The sequence below is a fragment of the Aricia agestis genome, chromosome 2 (assembly GCF_905147365.1).
Source record: "Aricia agestis chromosome 2, ilAriAges1.1, whole genome shotgun sequence".
NCBI lineage: Eukaryota > Metazoa > Arthropoda > Insecta > Lepidoptera > Lycaenidae > Aricia > Aricia agestis.
In genome coordinates, this window is record NC_056407.1 from 7105691 (window position 1) to 7121805 (window position 16115).

Consider the following 16115-nt stretch of genomic DNA (forward strand, 5'->3'; position numbering starts at 1 on the left):
GTTAGTAGATGTTGCCTGCGGGTATGCTTGAGTCTTGTACCATCAGAGAAATCGATTCATAGGTAGACCGTAGGTGTTTCATCATGGCAGATTATTATTTGTTCGGATTATGTCAAGTCAATATTAGTCGTCATAATACTCCGGAGTCCGGACCAAATTACTAGACTAGCACGAGTCGGCGGCCGGCGCATGAGTACCGAAAACTATTCCACCTCAATTTTTTTATGCGATCCTCTTCAAATTGCCCTCCTGATGATATAAATGCATGTTGCCAGGGCGCAACCCGGTGCCATATTGTTTAAACAAACATTGTTTAAACAATTGCAAGGAGTTGTTATTTTTCAACCGAACAATTTTTTTTTATATTCTTTATTGAAATACCAATAAAAAAGTTCCTATGATTTTTTACAATAAAGTTAATATTTTTAAAGATATGAATTTAAAAAAAATTAAAGATATGAATTTCGAAAAACCTCAAATTTGGGTATTTTCGACCGATGAAAAATATATTTAAAAAATAATAATATCAAAGTAATATATATTTTTTAATTCTATATACAATAGTTAATAATATTGTTGATAGAGATTTCAAAAAAATTCATTGTTTATATCTTTTTTTTATCTTAGCAAAAGTAGATAAAAAATTGTGTTTTTGTATGGGAGCCCCCCTTAAACAATTAATTTATTTTAATTTTATTATAAATTATTAAAGTACAAATATAATTAAAGATTTTATGAAAATTTCAAGTGCCTAACTGTTACTTTTATTGATTGCGAGCAAAAAAGGCCAAAAAAATCACGTTTCTTTTATGGGAGCCCCCCTTAAATAATATTTTATTTTTAGTATTTGTTGTTATAGCGGCAACAGATATACACAATCTGTGAAAATTTCAAGTTTACCCAAATTTGGGGTTTTTCGAACCTTTAAAAATTCATATCTTTAAAATATTAACTTTATCGTAAAAAGTGATAGGACCTTTTTTATTGGTATTTCAATAAAGAATATTAAAAAAAAAATGTTCGGTTGAAAAATAACAATTCCTTGCAATTGTTTAAACAATGTTTGTTTAAACAATATGGCACCGGGTTGCGCCCTGGCAACATGCATTTATATCATCAGGAGGACAATTTGAAGAGGATCGCATAAAAAAATTGAGGTGGAATAGTTTTCGGTACTCATGCGCCGACTGGTCCTAGTCTATACGTCAATTGATTTAATTTCTTCGATTACATTATTGAAAAGTTTTCCAGGTAGATAACGAGAAAATCTCGTATTATCCGAAGTCGGGACGTGGTTGGTACTTGGTAGTGCCAATCACTACCAACCAATTTGGGGTTTTCCTCAGTTATCGTGCTATGTTTACGTCATAGGATGTAATATCATATATATGACGTTAATATAATTATTAATTTAAAACGCACTTTTCCTCATTCGGAAGTTCTTACATGCCATGTGAAACCGCATACTACACCGGTCTTATCAGAAATTATTGTAATATGAATCATAATTAGTTGTAGAGTTTCGTAACAGCTATTATGTCAGGTTTGTTTGTTTCGGAAAAGATGCGGTTCGTTAATTGTTTGTTTTGATCATTTTGTTGGCTCCGTGTCGCTGGTCACGTCGCCGACTAGATGGCGACGGTAATTAATTAACGATTTGATATTTCTATCCATTAACTAGACCGCCACTTGTTTAGGTGATCGATAAAGTCTTCCTCGGTGGCACGACGGGAAAAAACAACGGGAAATCCTGATTTCAAATTGTTTTTATGTTCCCGCCTACTAATTTTATATATGCGAAATTGTGTCTTTCAATCTATCTGGCTCACGCTTAATCAGCTGAACCGACTTATCTTTTAGATATAATATTTTGGTATGATGATACTTTGAGAGACGGAAACTGGACTCGACAGTTCAAACAAAAATATTCAAAATATGTAACAGCTACAATGCCAAAACTAATAGTAACATTTGATGTTATGATAATATTGATAACCAATGATAATAAAGTTCTTCTCCATTAACTTAATGCTAATAAAAGTTGTAATTTTACTGGCTAAACTACACTTTCCCTCTGAAAATAATCCGGATGTGACTGTGCACTTGGACAAACCTGATAATATTTATTATATTTTTTCAGGTTAAAAAATTGCAATCATGCCAGCTCTCATATTAAGTATATAGATTAACCGACGCAATCGTGGAAAAACGAGACACAATAGAATTTCTATTGTGTCTCGGTCACCATAAAATACATTACCAAAAATGACTAAGAATTAGATACATGACTTTGCAACGTATTCAACATTTTTAACATTTTTATCATACACTCGTTATACTTACCAGTCATTTTTTATAAAATAGGTACACTACATTGTTTGTAAACCCTAACCAACCTTTTTTGTTGCACCAACTTACTATAACTGTGTAGGCAAATATCAAATCCCGGTATGTCCACCATAAGCGAAACTTGGCAAATGAGAGAAATATGTTCTTTTTTTAACTTCATTCTAGGCATTTTCTTTTTAACTTTTGACACAGACATCTTCTTTGCTCTTTCAGGATTCACCACACTAATTTGTATATACTGCGTTGTTCCATTTTTCTCACAAAATTCAATAAAATCGACAAGAGTTCAGTTTCGAGTATGGGTGTGACTTGCCGGGTTTTTGATATTCACCTACACAACTATAACTGTAACAACAATAAGTTTAACTATAACTATAACTATAACTTTAACTATAACTACAACGCAAAATGTCAAATCTTTGGTTAAAGTAAATAATGGACACCATATTTAATTTTAACGATAACCATAACCGCTCAAACTTATATCGAAAAATTTTCGTGAAAATTTACTATGGCTCACACACAGCATTTTTATAAAAAATATTTTTCCTGTTGCTTTTTACGGATAATTCAGTTTTTATACTTTCAACCCCCATTACCTGTAGATTTAAAAAAAAAGTTAACGCAACAGACATCTGTCAAACTCTGTGGTCAAAATTAAGGTTAAAGCCTTAACTATATAACCATTACTTTGATCATAACTGTAACTATAACCACGCCTCTGGTGCAACCTACCCTAAAAATATTTTTAATTTAAAACTATATTTTGATAGATCCCCGATGTCCAATCCAAGGGCAGATAATTACTTTAACATAATAAATTATGACATAATATCAAATGAAAAAAATTTAAGATTGACAAAATCATTAGAAACGCAGTTTTAGATTTTCTCTTGAAAAAAAAATACATATAACAATTAACATTAACCTCAGTAACTTTAAGGAATTAATATTAGAAACAGCACATTAAAACCAATCTAAATAGTAATTATGTTTATTGCAAACCCCAATTCCTCCCTTTTTAGGGTTCCGTAGCCAAATGGCAAAAAACGGAACCCTTATAGATTCTTCATGTCTGTCTGTCTGTCTGTCTGTAAGTCCGTATGTCACAGCCACTTTTCTCCGAAACTATAAGAGCTTATACTATTGAAACATGGTAAGTAGATGTAGTCTGTAAACCGCATTAGGATTTTGATACAAAAATGAAAAAAATATTAAAAATTTTAGGGGTTCCCATAGGTACAGCTGAAACAATTTTTTTTTTATCTAACCTATGCGTGTGAGGTATCTATGGATAGGTCTTCAAAAATCATATTGAGGTTTCTAATATCATTTTTTTCTAACCTGAAAAGTTTGCGAGACACTCTTCCAAAGTGGTAAAATGTGTGTCCCCTCCTAATTTCTAATTTCTAAAGTAGGGGCATGATAATTCTAAAAAAAATATATGATGTACATTACTACAAAAACTACAAACGAAAATTGGTTTGAACGAGATCCAGCAAGTAGTTTTTTTTATACGTCATAAATGGTAAACCTTAATTTAACTTTCATTAAATCGATACTGTAATATAAAAATAAATCAAAAACCTTTAATTTCATAGAAATAAACCTTATTGCTGCGCGGAACCCTTCATGGGCCAGTCCAACTCGCACTTGGCCGGTTTTTTTCTCTTCATTCGTACACCTAATAGGCAATAGCAGAGAAAATAACATACTTACAGTTAAATTATTCCTTAAAAATTGCCTATAACGCAGACTTTGTGGTACAATAAAGGTTTATACGATAAATATTAATCATTGATTTTCAACGACGATCAACGACATACTCTTACGAAAGGCTCTTGAAAGGAGTTCTCATCCCGGTGTTTCCCCTGGGAGCGATCAGTCCACGACAGTGAGGCCACCTCCGAAGCTACCCCGAGCTACCTTTCAGCCTGGCGGGAACCGTCATGCCGATCATTGATAATAACATGATAAATCACATATTCATCGTTTTAATAACAAATGTTAAGAATGGTTGGTATCTTCCTTAAGTTTTCATCTACAAATTGTAATAACATTTTGAGTGTATAATACTTCCTGTTAAATATTTATTTAAAAATCTGGCTTAGAATACACATTCAGTAAAGCCCAAAAGTACTTTCAGTACCGATTTTGATACAATGTACTGAAAGCGCTGATCCTTATCGTACGGCGATAGGCGAACTCTACAATTTTTAGATGCACGCTGCAGAAATGTAGGCTCCATCTATATATATGTCGTAGGATGATTTGATAAATCGAATTATCTCGAAAATTCTAGGGATTTCGCGAAAACACGGATAATTGGATAATGCTGTTTTATTTTTCAATTTTTTTAAAAAAAGTTAGGTTTTTTGCGAAAACACGAGTTGCTTTAGTAACATTGCACATTCTTAACGCTGATTGGCTTGATTTTTGCTTTCTGGCCGGATCTTTTGCTATATGTATCTTTGAGGTATTACACCATAGAATTATAAAGGGTAAGATATGACAATGCCTCTTCATAGGAACTTTACTTTTTATTTAACCTTTTTCTCAATCTCAACCATAACCTCAGAATTAGTTTCTGGATCTGTTGAAATTTCAGCACTAATTTCACGTCTTGTTGACTGCAAGTTTAAACACATTAAAAATATTAAAAACTGCTAGCTCGCTTACAAAAACGACCACAAAAAAAACAACGCGTGACAATTAATTGACATTTAAAACGTCAAGTCTTCAACCAATCAGAGAAGATGTTGTCGTGGAGCGCTTAAACCGACCAATCAGTGATTTTTTTAGATAATAACTAACGATTAGTTTCGCAATCTTACTAAGGCGACTCGCGTTTTCGCGAAAACACGACCTTTTGTCAGTAAGGTTGAAAAATGTTATCACCATTGTCTAATTATCCGTGTTTTCGCGAAGTCCCTAGAATTTTCGCGATAATCCGATTTATCAAATCATCCTACGACATATATAAAACTCAAAGGTGACTGACTGACTGATTGACATAGTGATCTATCAACGCACAGCCCAAGCCACTGGACGGATCGGGCTGAAATTTGGCATGCAGGTACCTAGATGTTATGACGTAGGCATCCGCTAAGAAAACATTTTGATAAAGCGGGCAAAAGCTCGTATATCTATATAAATAAAAAATGAATCCATATTTCCCTTGGTCACGACATCACGCGTAAACGGCTGGACCGATGTTGCTGGGTATAGACATACTTTGAGTCCCGGAAAAGGACATAGGATCCATTTTGTCCCGAAAAAATGTACGGTTCCTTCTCGCACAGTAAACTTGACTTTTCGCCTAAACTATTCAATCTATTTGCTGAAATTTGGTATAGAGATACTTTGAATCCCGGGAAATAACATAGGACATATTTTGTCCCGGAAAGAAGTACGGTTCCCACACAATATACTTTTATGATTTTATGATTTGCGCGTAAACTATTCAATCGATGTATCGTACGGGAACAACTATAAACTAAAGTCCACGCGGACGAAGTCGCGGGCAACAGCTAGTCTTAAATACAAAATAGGTGCAATTTAATAATTTCCAAATTTTAAACATCTACTGACATGTAGGTACATAAAAAGAATAAATAAATAAATAATAGAACAGACTGCAAAATATAAAAATGAGTCGCTGAATGTGTTGCTAAGCGCAAAACTCGAGAACGGCTGAACGGATTGGGCTAATTTTAGTCTTAAAATATTCGTAGAAGTCCAGAGAAGGTTTTTAAGTGACACGAAGTTCACCGGGACAGCTAGTTATACATAAAATTACTACATGTCGTGTGCGACTTCAATAAGCCGTGAAATGAAACCATCCTAACTAATAATTAATTAATATTTAATACTCAAAGTATCGTCATACCAAAATTCATCAAAATCGTTTTTGCGATTCTAGCGTGAAGATGTATGTCAATTTCAAAATATTCAATAGTTACAATGAGTGCCAAAACTTTTTGTAACATTCGATTTTATATAGGGTTGCCATCATCCAAATTCCCTTCGCCGATCAGGCACGACAAAATTTGGCCGAAATGTAGTTATTTCCCCGGACAGTTTTTAAACAATTTACGATAACGTCTTGCCAATTTTTGATTTTCCAACAAGAATTTGTAAAAATCTGACTAACTCAAGTCCGTGCTAGAAACCGTGTGTATGGTTAGCGAATTTTTATCTGTCGTTTAGTGCTGCATGACTTAAAAGTTAAATTTCTCTCATCAAAAGTGTTTGGATTTCACCCGGACGCTTTTCAAAAAACAGGCCGGACGCACCCCGGACGCCCTTCAAACTAGGACAAATCCGGGGAAAACTTTATGATAACTCTTGAGGTAACTCTTCTCCACCATCTTTATGTAGTTAGTAGTATAAAGGCAGTAAAATGGTAACTAAACTGCTTCTACCTGAAAATCATCTGTTTTGCGGTTCTAGCTGAGGTCAGACAGACTATCGAATTTATAAATGAACTAGATGACCCGTCAGCTTCGATCACTTAACTCCTTCTCACCGTATTGATACGGTTAACCTTTCCAGCCTGCCTAGCATACGCCAACGAGATATCTCACTCTCGAGATAATTAAAAACTACTCGTCTCATAATGTCAAAATCTCGACATTATCTCGACTAAACTCTAAAAAATGTGTTATTTCGATGATAGATCTACGCGAGAAAAAATATTTGTCATGCTAGCTCAGTAAAGATGAAGAGACAAACCATCAAACATCGAGAAACATGCAGAGTGAGTTATCTCGTTGGCGTATGCTAGGCAGGCTGAACTTCCATGAATATTTTAAGACTAGTCAAATCGGTTGAGTTGTTCTCGAGTTTAAGCGAGACTAATAAAATTTAAATTCATTTTCATTCAAGACATTAAGAAAATAATAATTGTGACCATGAGAAATCGCGGTGCCGTGGTTACTATTTTTTGTGAAACAAGAAATGCCTACCGTGGAATGTTTCGGGGAAGATGGAGACGTCATCGCATGATGGATGATTAACGATGGTAGATCACTGACAACCGAACATGATTGTGTGTTTGTTTGTGTGATTGTATTGCCCAGGTGCGCAACTGTCGCGGGAGTATGGTCTAAGGAGCAGGGCTAAGCGATTTCTCAGGATAGGTTACGCCATAATATCTATATATATAAAACTCGAAGGTGACTGACTGACTGATTGACATAGTGATCTATCAACGCACAGCCCAAACCACTGGACGGATTGGGCTGAAATTTGGCATGCAAGTAGATGTTATGACGTGGGCATCCGCTAAGAAAGCATTTTGATAAATTCCAACCCCAAGGGGTTCAAATATAGGTACCATAATCTGTGAATTTTTTGAATTGAAAGTTTGTATATAATAATACTTTTTAACGCGAGCGAAGCCGCGGGTAAAAGCTCGTTACACAATATAAGTTAAAAACAGTATTAGAATTTGTTAGACTTTGTTAGTTATAAAAGTCAATTATCTAGCCAAAAAAAATAAAATATCCTTATTCATCAGGATAACTGAGAATTTAATATTTTACATTTTTCATACGTTTCAAAAATGTAGAATGAGTACCTAAATACAACCAGTTTATGTTGATCTATTCACAAAACAATTTCAAGAAACTTTTTCCGTTACTCTTTCTCGCGTCTTGTCAAAATTGTACCACGCACAGTGATAGATGAGCGAGCGATGAATTTTAACACATTGCACTTTTCAATAGTTGAATTAGATGCGTGAAGTAGCGGTAAGTAGCAATAATAGTCAGACTGTCCGTTCTACTATTTTTCGACTGTTATTGGCCGACACGCTGATTACAATATCCTGTTATGCCTATTACACTATATTCTGTTATACTTAATATCTTACTCTATATTTCCAAATCATACATAATATGTTCCCAAACGATACCCAAATACCAGTTTGATTGATAACAAGTTTATAAAGTAATAATTAATATTCTAATAATAATTAATATAGAATACGATAGATGTCAAGTTGACGAAATAAGTTTATTTATTTATTCATTTCGATTCACCAACAGAATATCATCTCACACATTCAATAAAATACAAACAATAGTAACTTATAGGTTAAATGACTTCCAATGACAGGTGAAATACAGCATGCAATGGCGACGAAGAAATTAGTGATGAAAATGAGATGAGATGGAATGAGGTGAGAAACGATTGTTATTTTTTACTGTATAACAATTTGTTCCATATAAACTAAACAAGAAAATAACATAAATATAGTGCTCTTATAACAAGGATGAATTACTGGGGTTATTAGGATTCCGTATCCAAAGGGTAAAAACCGGCCAAGTGCGTGTCCGGCCACGCGCAATAGGGTTCTGTAGTACCGCTAGTTCGTGCTAATTTTTGTATGGTCAATGAATGTACAGTAACGTGTTTACACTACTAACAACATCATTTCAGTTACGTTTAAAGGAATTTGAACGAATTTTTTTTAGTTGATCGACTATTACTCAATAACTTATAAGGTCTTCTTAGCCCTGATAATTTCCCTTTTTAATTCAGCATATTTCCTACTCCCATGAATTTTTTCACATTTCCAGAAGCAACCGTTTAGCTTGTAGAAGGGGGGATACTGGACTCAAACGATGTATTCCACTATGAAACTACATATTTCACAAATGGATCCCTAAATTGAAAAAAGATCTATGAATACTCGTAATATTTTTAAAAAACCTATCCAACGACACCCCACACGGTGGGGTGGAGGCGAAAACAAAATTTCATCCCCGCTTGATGTTTGAGGAGGTACCTTAGAAAAACATTGAAAAATATTGACACCTGAAGATGATTTATTTCGAAACCGGTCGTGTAATTTGTTAAAATTTATAATTATTTCTGAATATAGTGGAAAAAGTGCACGAAAAATAGTGTTTTATTAGTGTTCAACATGAATTTCCACCAAGAACCAACAGTACAATCAATTACATATTTTTTAAAGATTTTATATACCATTTTGTCGTCGCATCATTAATATCTGCATTCATGCCAAATTACAGCTTTGTAGGTCCTACAGTATCTGAGTAAAACTGCGGACAGACAGACGGACAGATGGGCAGACGGACGGACAGACCGAAACTGTAAGGGTTCCTTGTTGACTACGGAACCTAAAAATGGGACCCTATTACTAAGATGTCTGTCCGTCTGTCTGTCTCCAGGCTGTAACTTGAGAACGGTAATAGCTAGAGAGTTCAAATTTTACCTAGACTCATTAGCAAAAATAAAACTAATACAATTGATATTTTATTGATAAAATTGATAAATTTAACCCCTTGCCAGTTGCCCCTTATTTTATAATCTATACCTACTGTTTCCTTTATTAGAAACGTTTTTATACTCTGAGAGTGTGTGTTAGTTTACTAGTATTAAGTATTCTCAAAGTCATATTATATACCACCTCAATGTACTTAAAGTATTATACTAAAGTATTTAAAAGATATTAATAATATTTAGAGCTCAATTATTTATTTGCATTACATTAAAGTAAGTGTAAGTACCTAAGTACTATTTTAATAGTACTTACGTACTTACACTTACTTTAATTTTAGAGACATTTGAAAATAATATTTTAATATTATTTTCAAATGTCTCTATAATTCGTATAGAGTTCTTTGATTTCAATTTTATTTTATTAATTAAATCTTTTTTAAATATTGCGTTAAAAATATTTTTAACGAAATATTCGTTAAAAAATATCGTGATTTAGCTACCAGTTCCAGTTTCCACTATTTTTTCCATTCATCCTACGATGTCTTAACGGAACGTTTAATTATTATTATTTGTAAGCTATATGTTTCAACTTTCAAATAAATATTAAATAAATAATTTTTTTATAGTTAGTAGGTACTTATAACATTAATTTATAATTAAATTGAAGTGGCTATTGTATAAGTGGTTACATTATATAGAGATTCTGTCTTTATAAAATATATTGAACAACTTTAATTTATTTCAAATAGATTTAGCTTAATCATTTTTATTTTACTAGTATGATATATAATATATTTTTTTCACTGAATAAAAAGGTAACAAAAACTTCAACTTCTTAATAAAAATAGAAATCGTTTTATGAAAAATATTTTTTTCAATTATTTTTTACATATTAGTTATATCAAAAATTAAGTTTCTTGATTTTTATGTCTATTATAATATTATATATGTGTAGTAATTTTGAAAGCAATATTATAAGATCATTTCAATTGTTTAATGTAGGTACAACATTTAGTAATCTGTGGTACAACTATGGTTAACACACTTAACAGCTTAGGATAAGTTAACCATCTTGTTTTATTATTATTATTTTCAAATGAATGGTTAAATGTTTTAATTCAAACTTATTATGATTAATCCATTTTTATAAATCAAGTTACCATAATATGGGTGGTGAAATCAAAATAGGTTATAAGGGAGAACAATTTTCATTTATTCAGGTGATACAATTTACTTAAATCCTACATTCAATAAATATTGATCTATCTACAAAATATTATAAGCTATTCACATTAAAATTAAACAAATTTGTACATAACAACCAATCAACATGGAATGCTACTAACATTTTACTAGTATTGCAAAGTCCCTAACGCTACAGAGATTTTTCAAATGTCACTGGGTTCTCTTCGCCGCCAACCTTACTCTAAATCACAGATAAATTAAACGCCCGCTAGCGAGCTAGCCTCATGAGTGCCGACGGAGCTGGGTCACTGGCGCGTCAGTACCGTCACCGGCTTGTAGATGTGCGCGCTGAGCGGGTGGTGTGACGGCGACGGCAGGTCGGGGCTCGACGACCCCGACGTCGGCGGGGAGTGCGACAGCAGCGGCGGCGACGGGGGCAGCAGCGGGGACGTCTGAGACAGCATCGCCGACGATTGCGCCAAAGGTGAGTTTTGCATCAGGGGAGATTGCCCCATGAACGGCCCGGTCGGTATTCTGTCCGAGCCGTACAGGGCCGGCGAGTATGGGAGGCTGCCGTATCCCAATTCGCCGCGGAACGCCGGGTGTACCGCGTTAGGTGCGATCGGGGCGGTCTTCATCTGCATCGGCGCGTACCTCTGGTAGAGCAGCTGCGAGTAGAGGCCCACGAGCTGGGAGTAGGTCGCCGGAGGGTAGGGTCCTGCCAGCGGTGCCCCGGGGAACAGGGGCCGCTTGAAGCAGGCCAGGCGGGAGCGGCCGTTGAGCGCGGAGCGACGGCGCAGCTTGCCCGTGGTGCCTCCGATGAACACGTCCTCGGCCGAGGCGTCCAGCATCCAGTAGTTGCCCTTGCCGGGGTCGTCGTAGTGTCGAGGAACTTTTACGAAACACTTGTTTAAGCTCAGGTTGTGGCGGATGGAGTTTTGCCAACCCTGGCGGTTCTCCCTGTAGTAGGGGAAGTTTGTCATGATATACTCGTAGATTCCGTTCAGCGTTAGACGCTTCTCGGGGCTGTTCCGGATCGCCATCATGATGAGAGCGTTGTAGCTGTAGGCAGGTTTCTCGTGTTTCTTATCTTTTTTGTCCTCGTCGTCTTTTGGTTTCGTGCAATCGACCGGTTCCGTCCCGGTGACATCGAGTTCCGAATCACTGTAATCGTCGTCGTCCGGAATGACGGTGGTGGCCGTGGTGGGCAGCGCCGGCGATTTGTTCACTGCATTGTTCATAAGAATGGCGTTTATGCTGAAGTCTCCTTCGAACTTCACCATATTGGAAACACTTCACTGTTCAACTGTATAAATGCGTGCACTGTCACTGCGAGCGTAGTCAAGACTGATGTGCGCGGAGGCGGGCGCCGTTATTTATACCGCGCGTCGCTTCCTCCGCCCACGTAGCTTTACAAACGCATTCGGGCCAATAGCGGCCCGAGCTTTTCTATACATAGGGCTCCGCCCTAGACCCCCGGCGCTCCCCGCGCGCCCCGCGCCCTCCCCTCGCTTCCCATTATACCTCATTCGTGTACTCGAACTGGATGCGACAACTTTTCTACACTTTGCAATTTTTTATGAAGTAACTTTTTAAGTTTTAACTTTTTGATGTTACCTTGTTATTCTTTGAGTATTCGGTGCATTAATCATAGGTACGTATAGTTCAAAGGCCGCATATTATTATTGTTCGGGGACGGAGTTTGTAAGTCCGTGAACTACGATAGCTTACAATAATAATTATTATTGTGAGTCATTTAGTAAAGTTTTCGAAACATCATCGTGATGTGATACGCGCTGATAACTGATACGAAAACACAAATATTTATAACGATTTAATTAAGTAGAGATTAGAGATTATATCACGTCAATAATATTGATTATGTCGATTACGATATTATTATTGTCGAAGTGGTTTTCCTATTCAATATTAGGTAAATTACATGCACATTATCTCTATCCTGTTTTTTTCATTTAAGTAGGCACCTAATAGGTTGTTGCTGTAGTGATTATAGGTACTAATTTGAATCACTACATATTATAAAACAAAGTCGCTTTTTTCCCTCGTGCGGCGTGCCTCTTTGTTCCCTTTAATCTTTAAAACTACGCAACGGATTTTGTGTGATTCAAGAGTAAGGTTTATAAGTATAATAACATTTATTAAATAGTGGAGAAATACTGTTATTGTTGGGGTTTCTAATGTAAATAATTAATTTTTCCGCTTACATTGCAAACGCAGGCTGAACCCTACGAGATTTATCAAAATAATGTACCAAGTATTGTACACATTGAAAAGGTTCACAGAAAATTCCGCGATGGTATATGTCTATCTCTTATGGATATCATAAGGACAAATAATGGCTAATTTTCGAAACAATTTTAATAATAAATACAGCATTAATCCTTATTCAATTAAATACCTTAAGTGGGCGACTAACCCTAAATTGTCGATTATATATTTTTATTATTATACTTGAAAATAAGCACCGAATTGTTTCATTTTCTAAAATTAGATACTACATTATATTTCCGAGAATTCGATCTGAGAAAAACACGATATCTTAAAATTTTCTCGATAGAAAAATATCACAAAGATGCATCTAATTTTTACGAATTTTTCATTTATTGCCATAGCCGTACATTGACCTAAGTTAATATTTTAACACATTGTATAAAATTCTATCATTGAGTGATCGACCTAGTGGATTTTTAAAATGTTGTATATTTATCGAGCTATTGAGAAAAAACTAATTTGGCGATGAATCCGCGTCGTTCTTTTTCACCTGCCATATGAATGACGGGCGTGAGTGTGAAGAGAGAAGGACGATGTTTGATTTTTGGGGTTAGTCGCCCTCTTAAATAAGTTGAAAAGAATTAAAAGAATATTTTCGAGGATACTTATTTAAAAATTGCGGGCCACGGGTAGTAATGAATATAAATCAAATCTACTGAATGAGTGACATAGGCTATATTATATTGAATACCCGTGCGAAGCCTGGGCGGGTAGCTAGTATTTACATAGAAATATTTATGTTTACCTACAGGTAACTTGACTATTTATTAATTTGTATCCAAAGTACATTTTTGTGTTAAATTTACTTTCTGTGTACCTACCTAGCAATTTTTAATTAAAAGAGTTAAAGGTATTTAAGAGTTACTTGGTCTTGATGCAGTAGAACTATTCAACTACACGTTGGCCGAATACATAGTTTCATAGCACGTGTTACGAAGGTCTAAAGTAGATAAGATAACCGTTAACCAGGTTCATGAAATCAAATATTGTTAAATGTTTCAATTATCAATATATAAATAATTATTACCTTTTCATTATTTTGAATAATCATTTATTTATCTAGCTGTTAATAACTACATATTTGAATGTAGCGAAGCTGTAAAAGTGTTTTAAAAGCAGTCTATGAACGCAATACGTATTTGTGTTTCTTCAAACTTTAAATCACTCATCTAAATTTCAAAATTTAATGAACGGTGTTTTCAGACTTGCGGTAATGTCTTGAATATACATATTTTATTGTAAGTAACGTAATAATTGGTTTTCAGCTACGAATAATAAACTAGTTTTCAGCCTTATCTCAGTATGACATCATACTTAGGCGAGTGCACTGCCAAAATCTACTATTTTTACCGTTGGCTTCGCCGTATCAGATTATTATTGTTAACTTAATAAATGATACAAATAAATAATTAGTAATTACAGTAGTAAATATAGATATACTATTAATTATATAATTATATAGTACAATACTCAATAGAATATTTCTTATAGCAAAATTTAGAACCTGCTCTGCTAAGTAGTAAATACAGTACCTGACCAGTACCTGACTAAAAAGACGTAATATAATTGCGTAAGTATAACACTTTAATGAAAAACAATGAAAATGAAGGTTTAAGTGTGTTTCTTTTCACACTTAAACCTTCATTTCACAATTAACCTTTTCACACGTCTTTTAAACATTTAAACCGATTTTGATGGGTGTCGAGATACTGTGAGTCCCGGGGAGGACATATAGGATAAACGAATTTCTCTGCATAACGGGGCTGTAATTCGTGCAGAATAGCTTTATTACATCAAGATTATCGACTAGTTTTCACCCATGATCCATCAATATCTTTATTTATCCATCAATATCAATTATATTGATCCAAAATTGTATCGTGAGTTGTATTCGTAATATACGTCATAGTTATCAGAGGAATGTCGACTGATACCTTATCTACGGTACAATGTTTTCATGTTTCTGTTGTTTGTTGATACACTGAGAAGCCCAGATTACTGTTATATTAAGGACACAATCATTTTTAAACAATGGATGTGTTTCCTCAAGTCCTAAAAGAGAACTGAGTTTCAGCATACCTATACAGGCTGTAAAAAAACTTAGTGATAATTGATAATACTTTAGGGTGTTTATGTGTCACCTGCATATGTATAGAGTTCACTGCAAAAGTAGCAGCAAAATTTTGCTATTTCAGAGCTGCCACTTTCACAGTGAACTCTCTATAAGAGACACATACACACCCTAAAGTATTATCACTTAGTTTTGGTACACCTTGTATACAATATTATATTGATTAACTTGTTTTTTACCGTGCTCCACATAAACAACGTTTCATGTTCAGTAAAATATGTACTTAAATGAATTAATTATTATTAATTGCGTATTTTATTTATATGTATTTGAATTTACTCACTTTACTAAATCTTATCATCTTCATTACGAAAACTATATATGGAGGTAGGTACAGCATGCAGGTACAATTAAAAGAGAAGCAGAGAAGATTAAAATATACATAATATTGAACCATTTTAAACTTGGGACAAGGCCTTTACTCTTTGGATACCAAAGAAATTGTTTGACCAAACTTTGGTCACCAAACAAACATTGGATTATTTTTGTTTATTATATTTGATTATTTTTGTTAACAAAAAACTGAACCCGACTTCCAAGGTAAAAGCGTTATTCTTATTAAGATCTAAAAAGTATGAAATAATTCTTATTCTTCCTTAGTCATGCCTTTTTCAAAATTCGAAACCTCAACTACTTCTGCATCCAATTTTTATTCCTTTGAAGTCGGTACCGGCTAAGTTAAGTAAGTTACTAATTAGTAATTACTATGTCAAGGATCTCAGTTCTGAGCTGGAACCGACGAAAGGATGAAACTATAACCTCCTCCTTTTTGGAAGTCGGTTAAAAATTGAAACAATGGTTAAATATATCTGAGTTTTATCCGGACTTTTTCTTTATGTAGATGCAGATCAAAATAAAAATTTTATACGTGGGAGAGCCATGCTTCGGCACGAATGGGCCGGCTCGA

At 34.6% G+C, this 16115-nt stretch overlaps 1 protein-coding gene across 1 annotated transcript; it reads right to left on the reverse strand.

Annotated features, from left to right (window-relative positions):
* Positions 1-10792: 10792 nt before the first annotated feature.
* On the reverse strand, positions 10793-12120 carry LOC121738541 (fork head domain transcription factor slp2-like). Its single transcript, XM_042130680.1, has one exon. The coding sequence runs from the start codon at positions 12066-12068 to the stop codon at positions 11091-11093; it is 978 nt and encodes a 325-aa protein (XP_041986614.1). The 5' UTR covers positions 12069-12120; the 3' UTR covers positions 10793-11090.
* Between the last annotated feature and the right edge of the window lie 3995 nt (positions 12121-16115).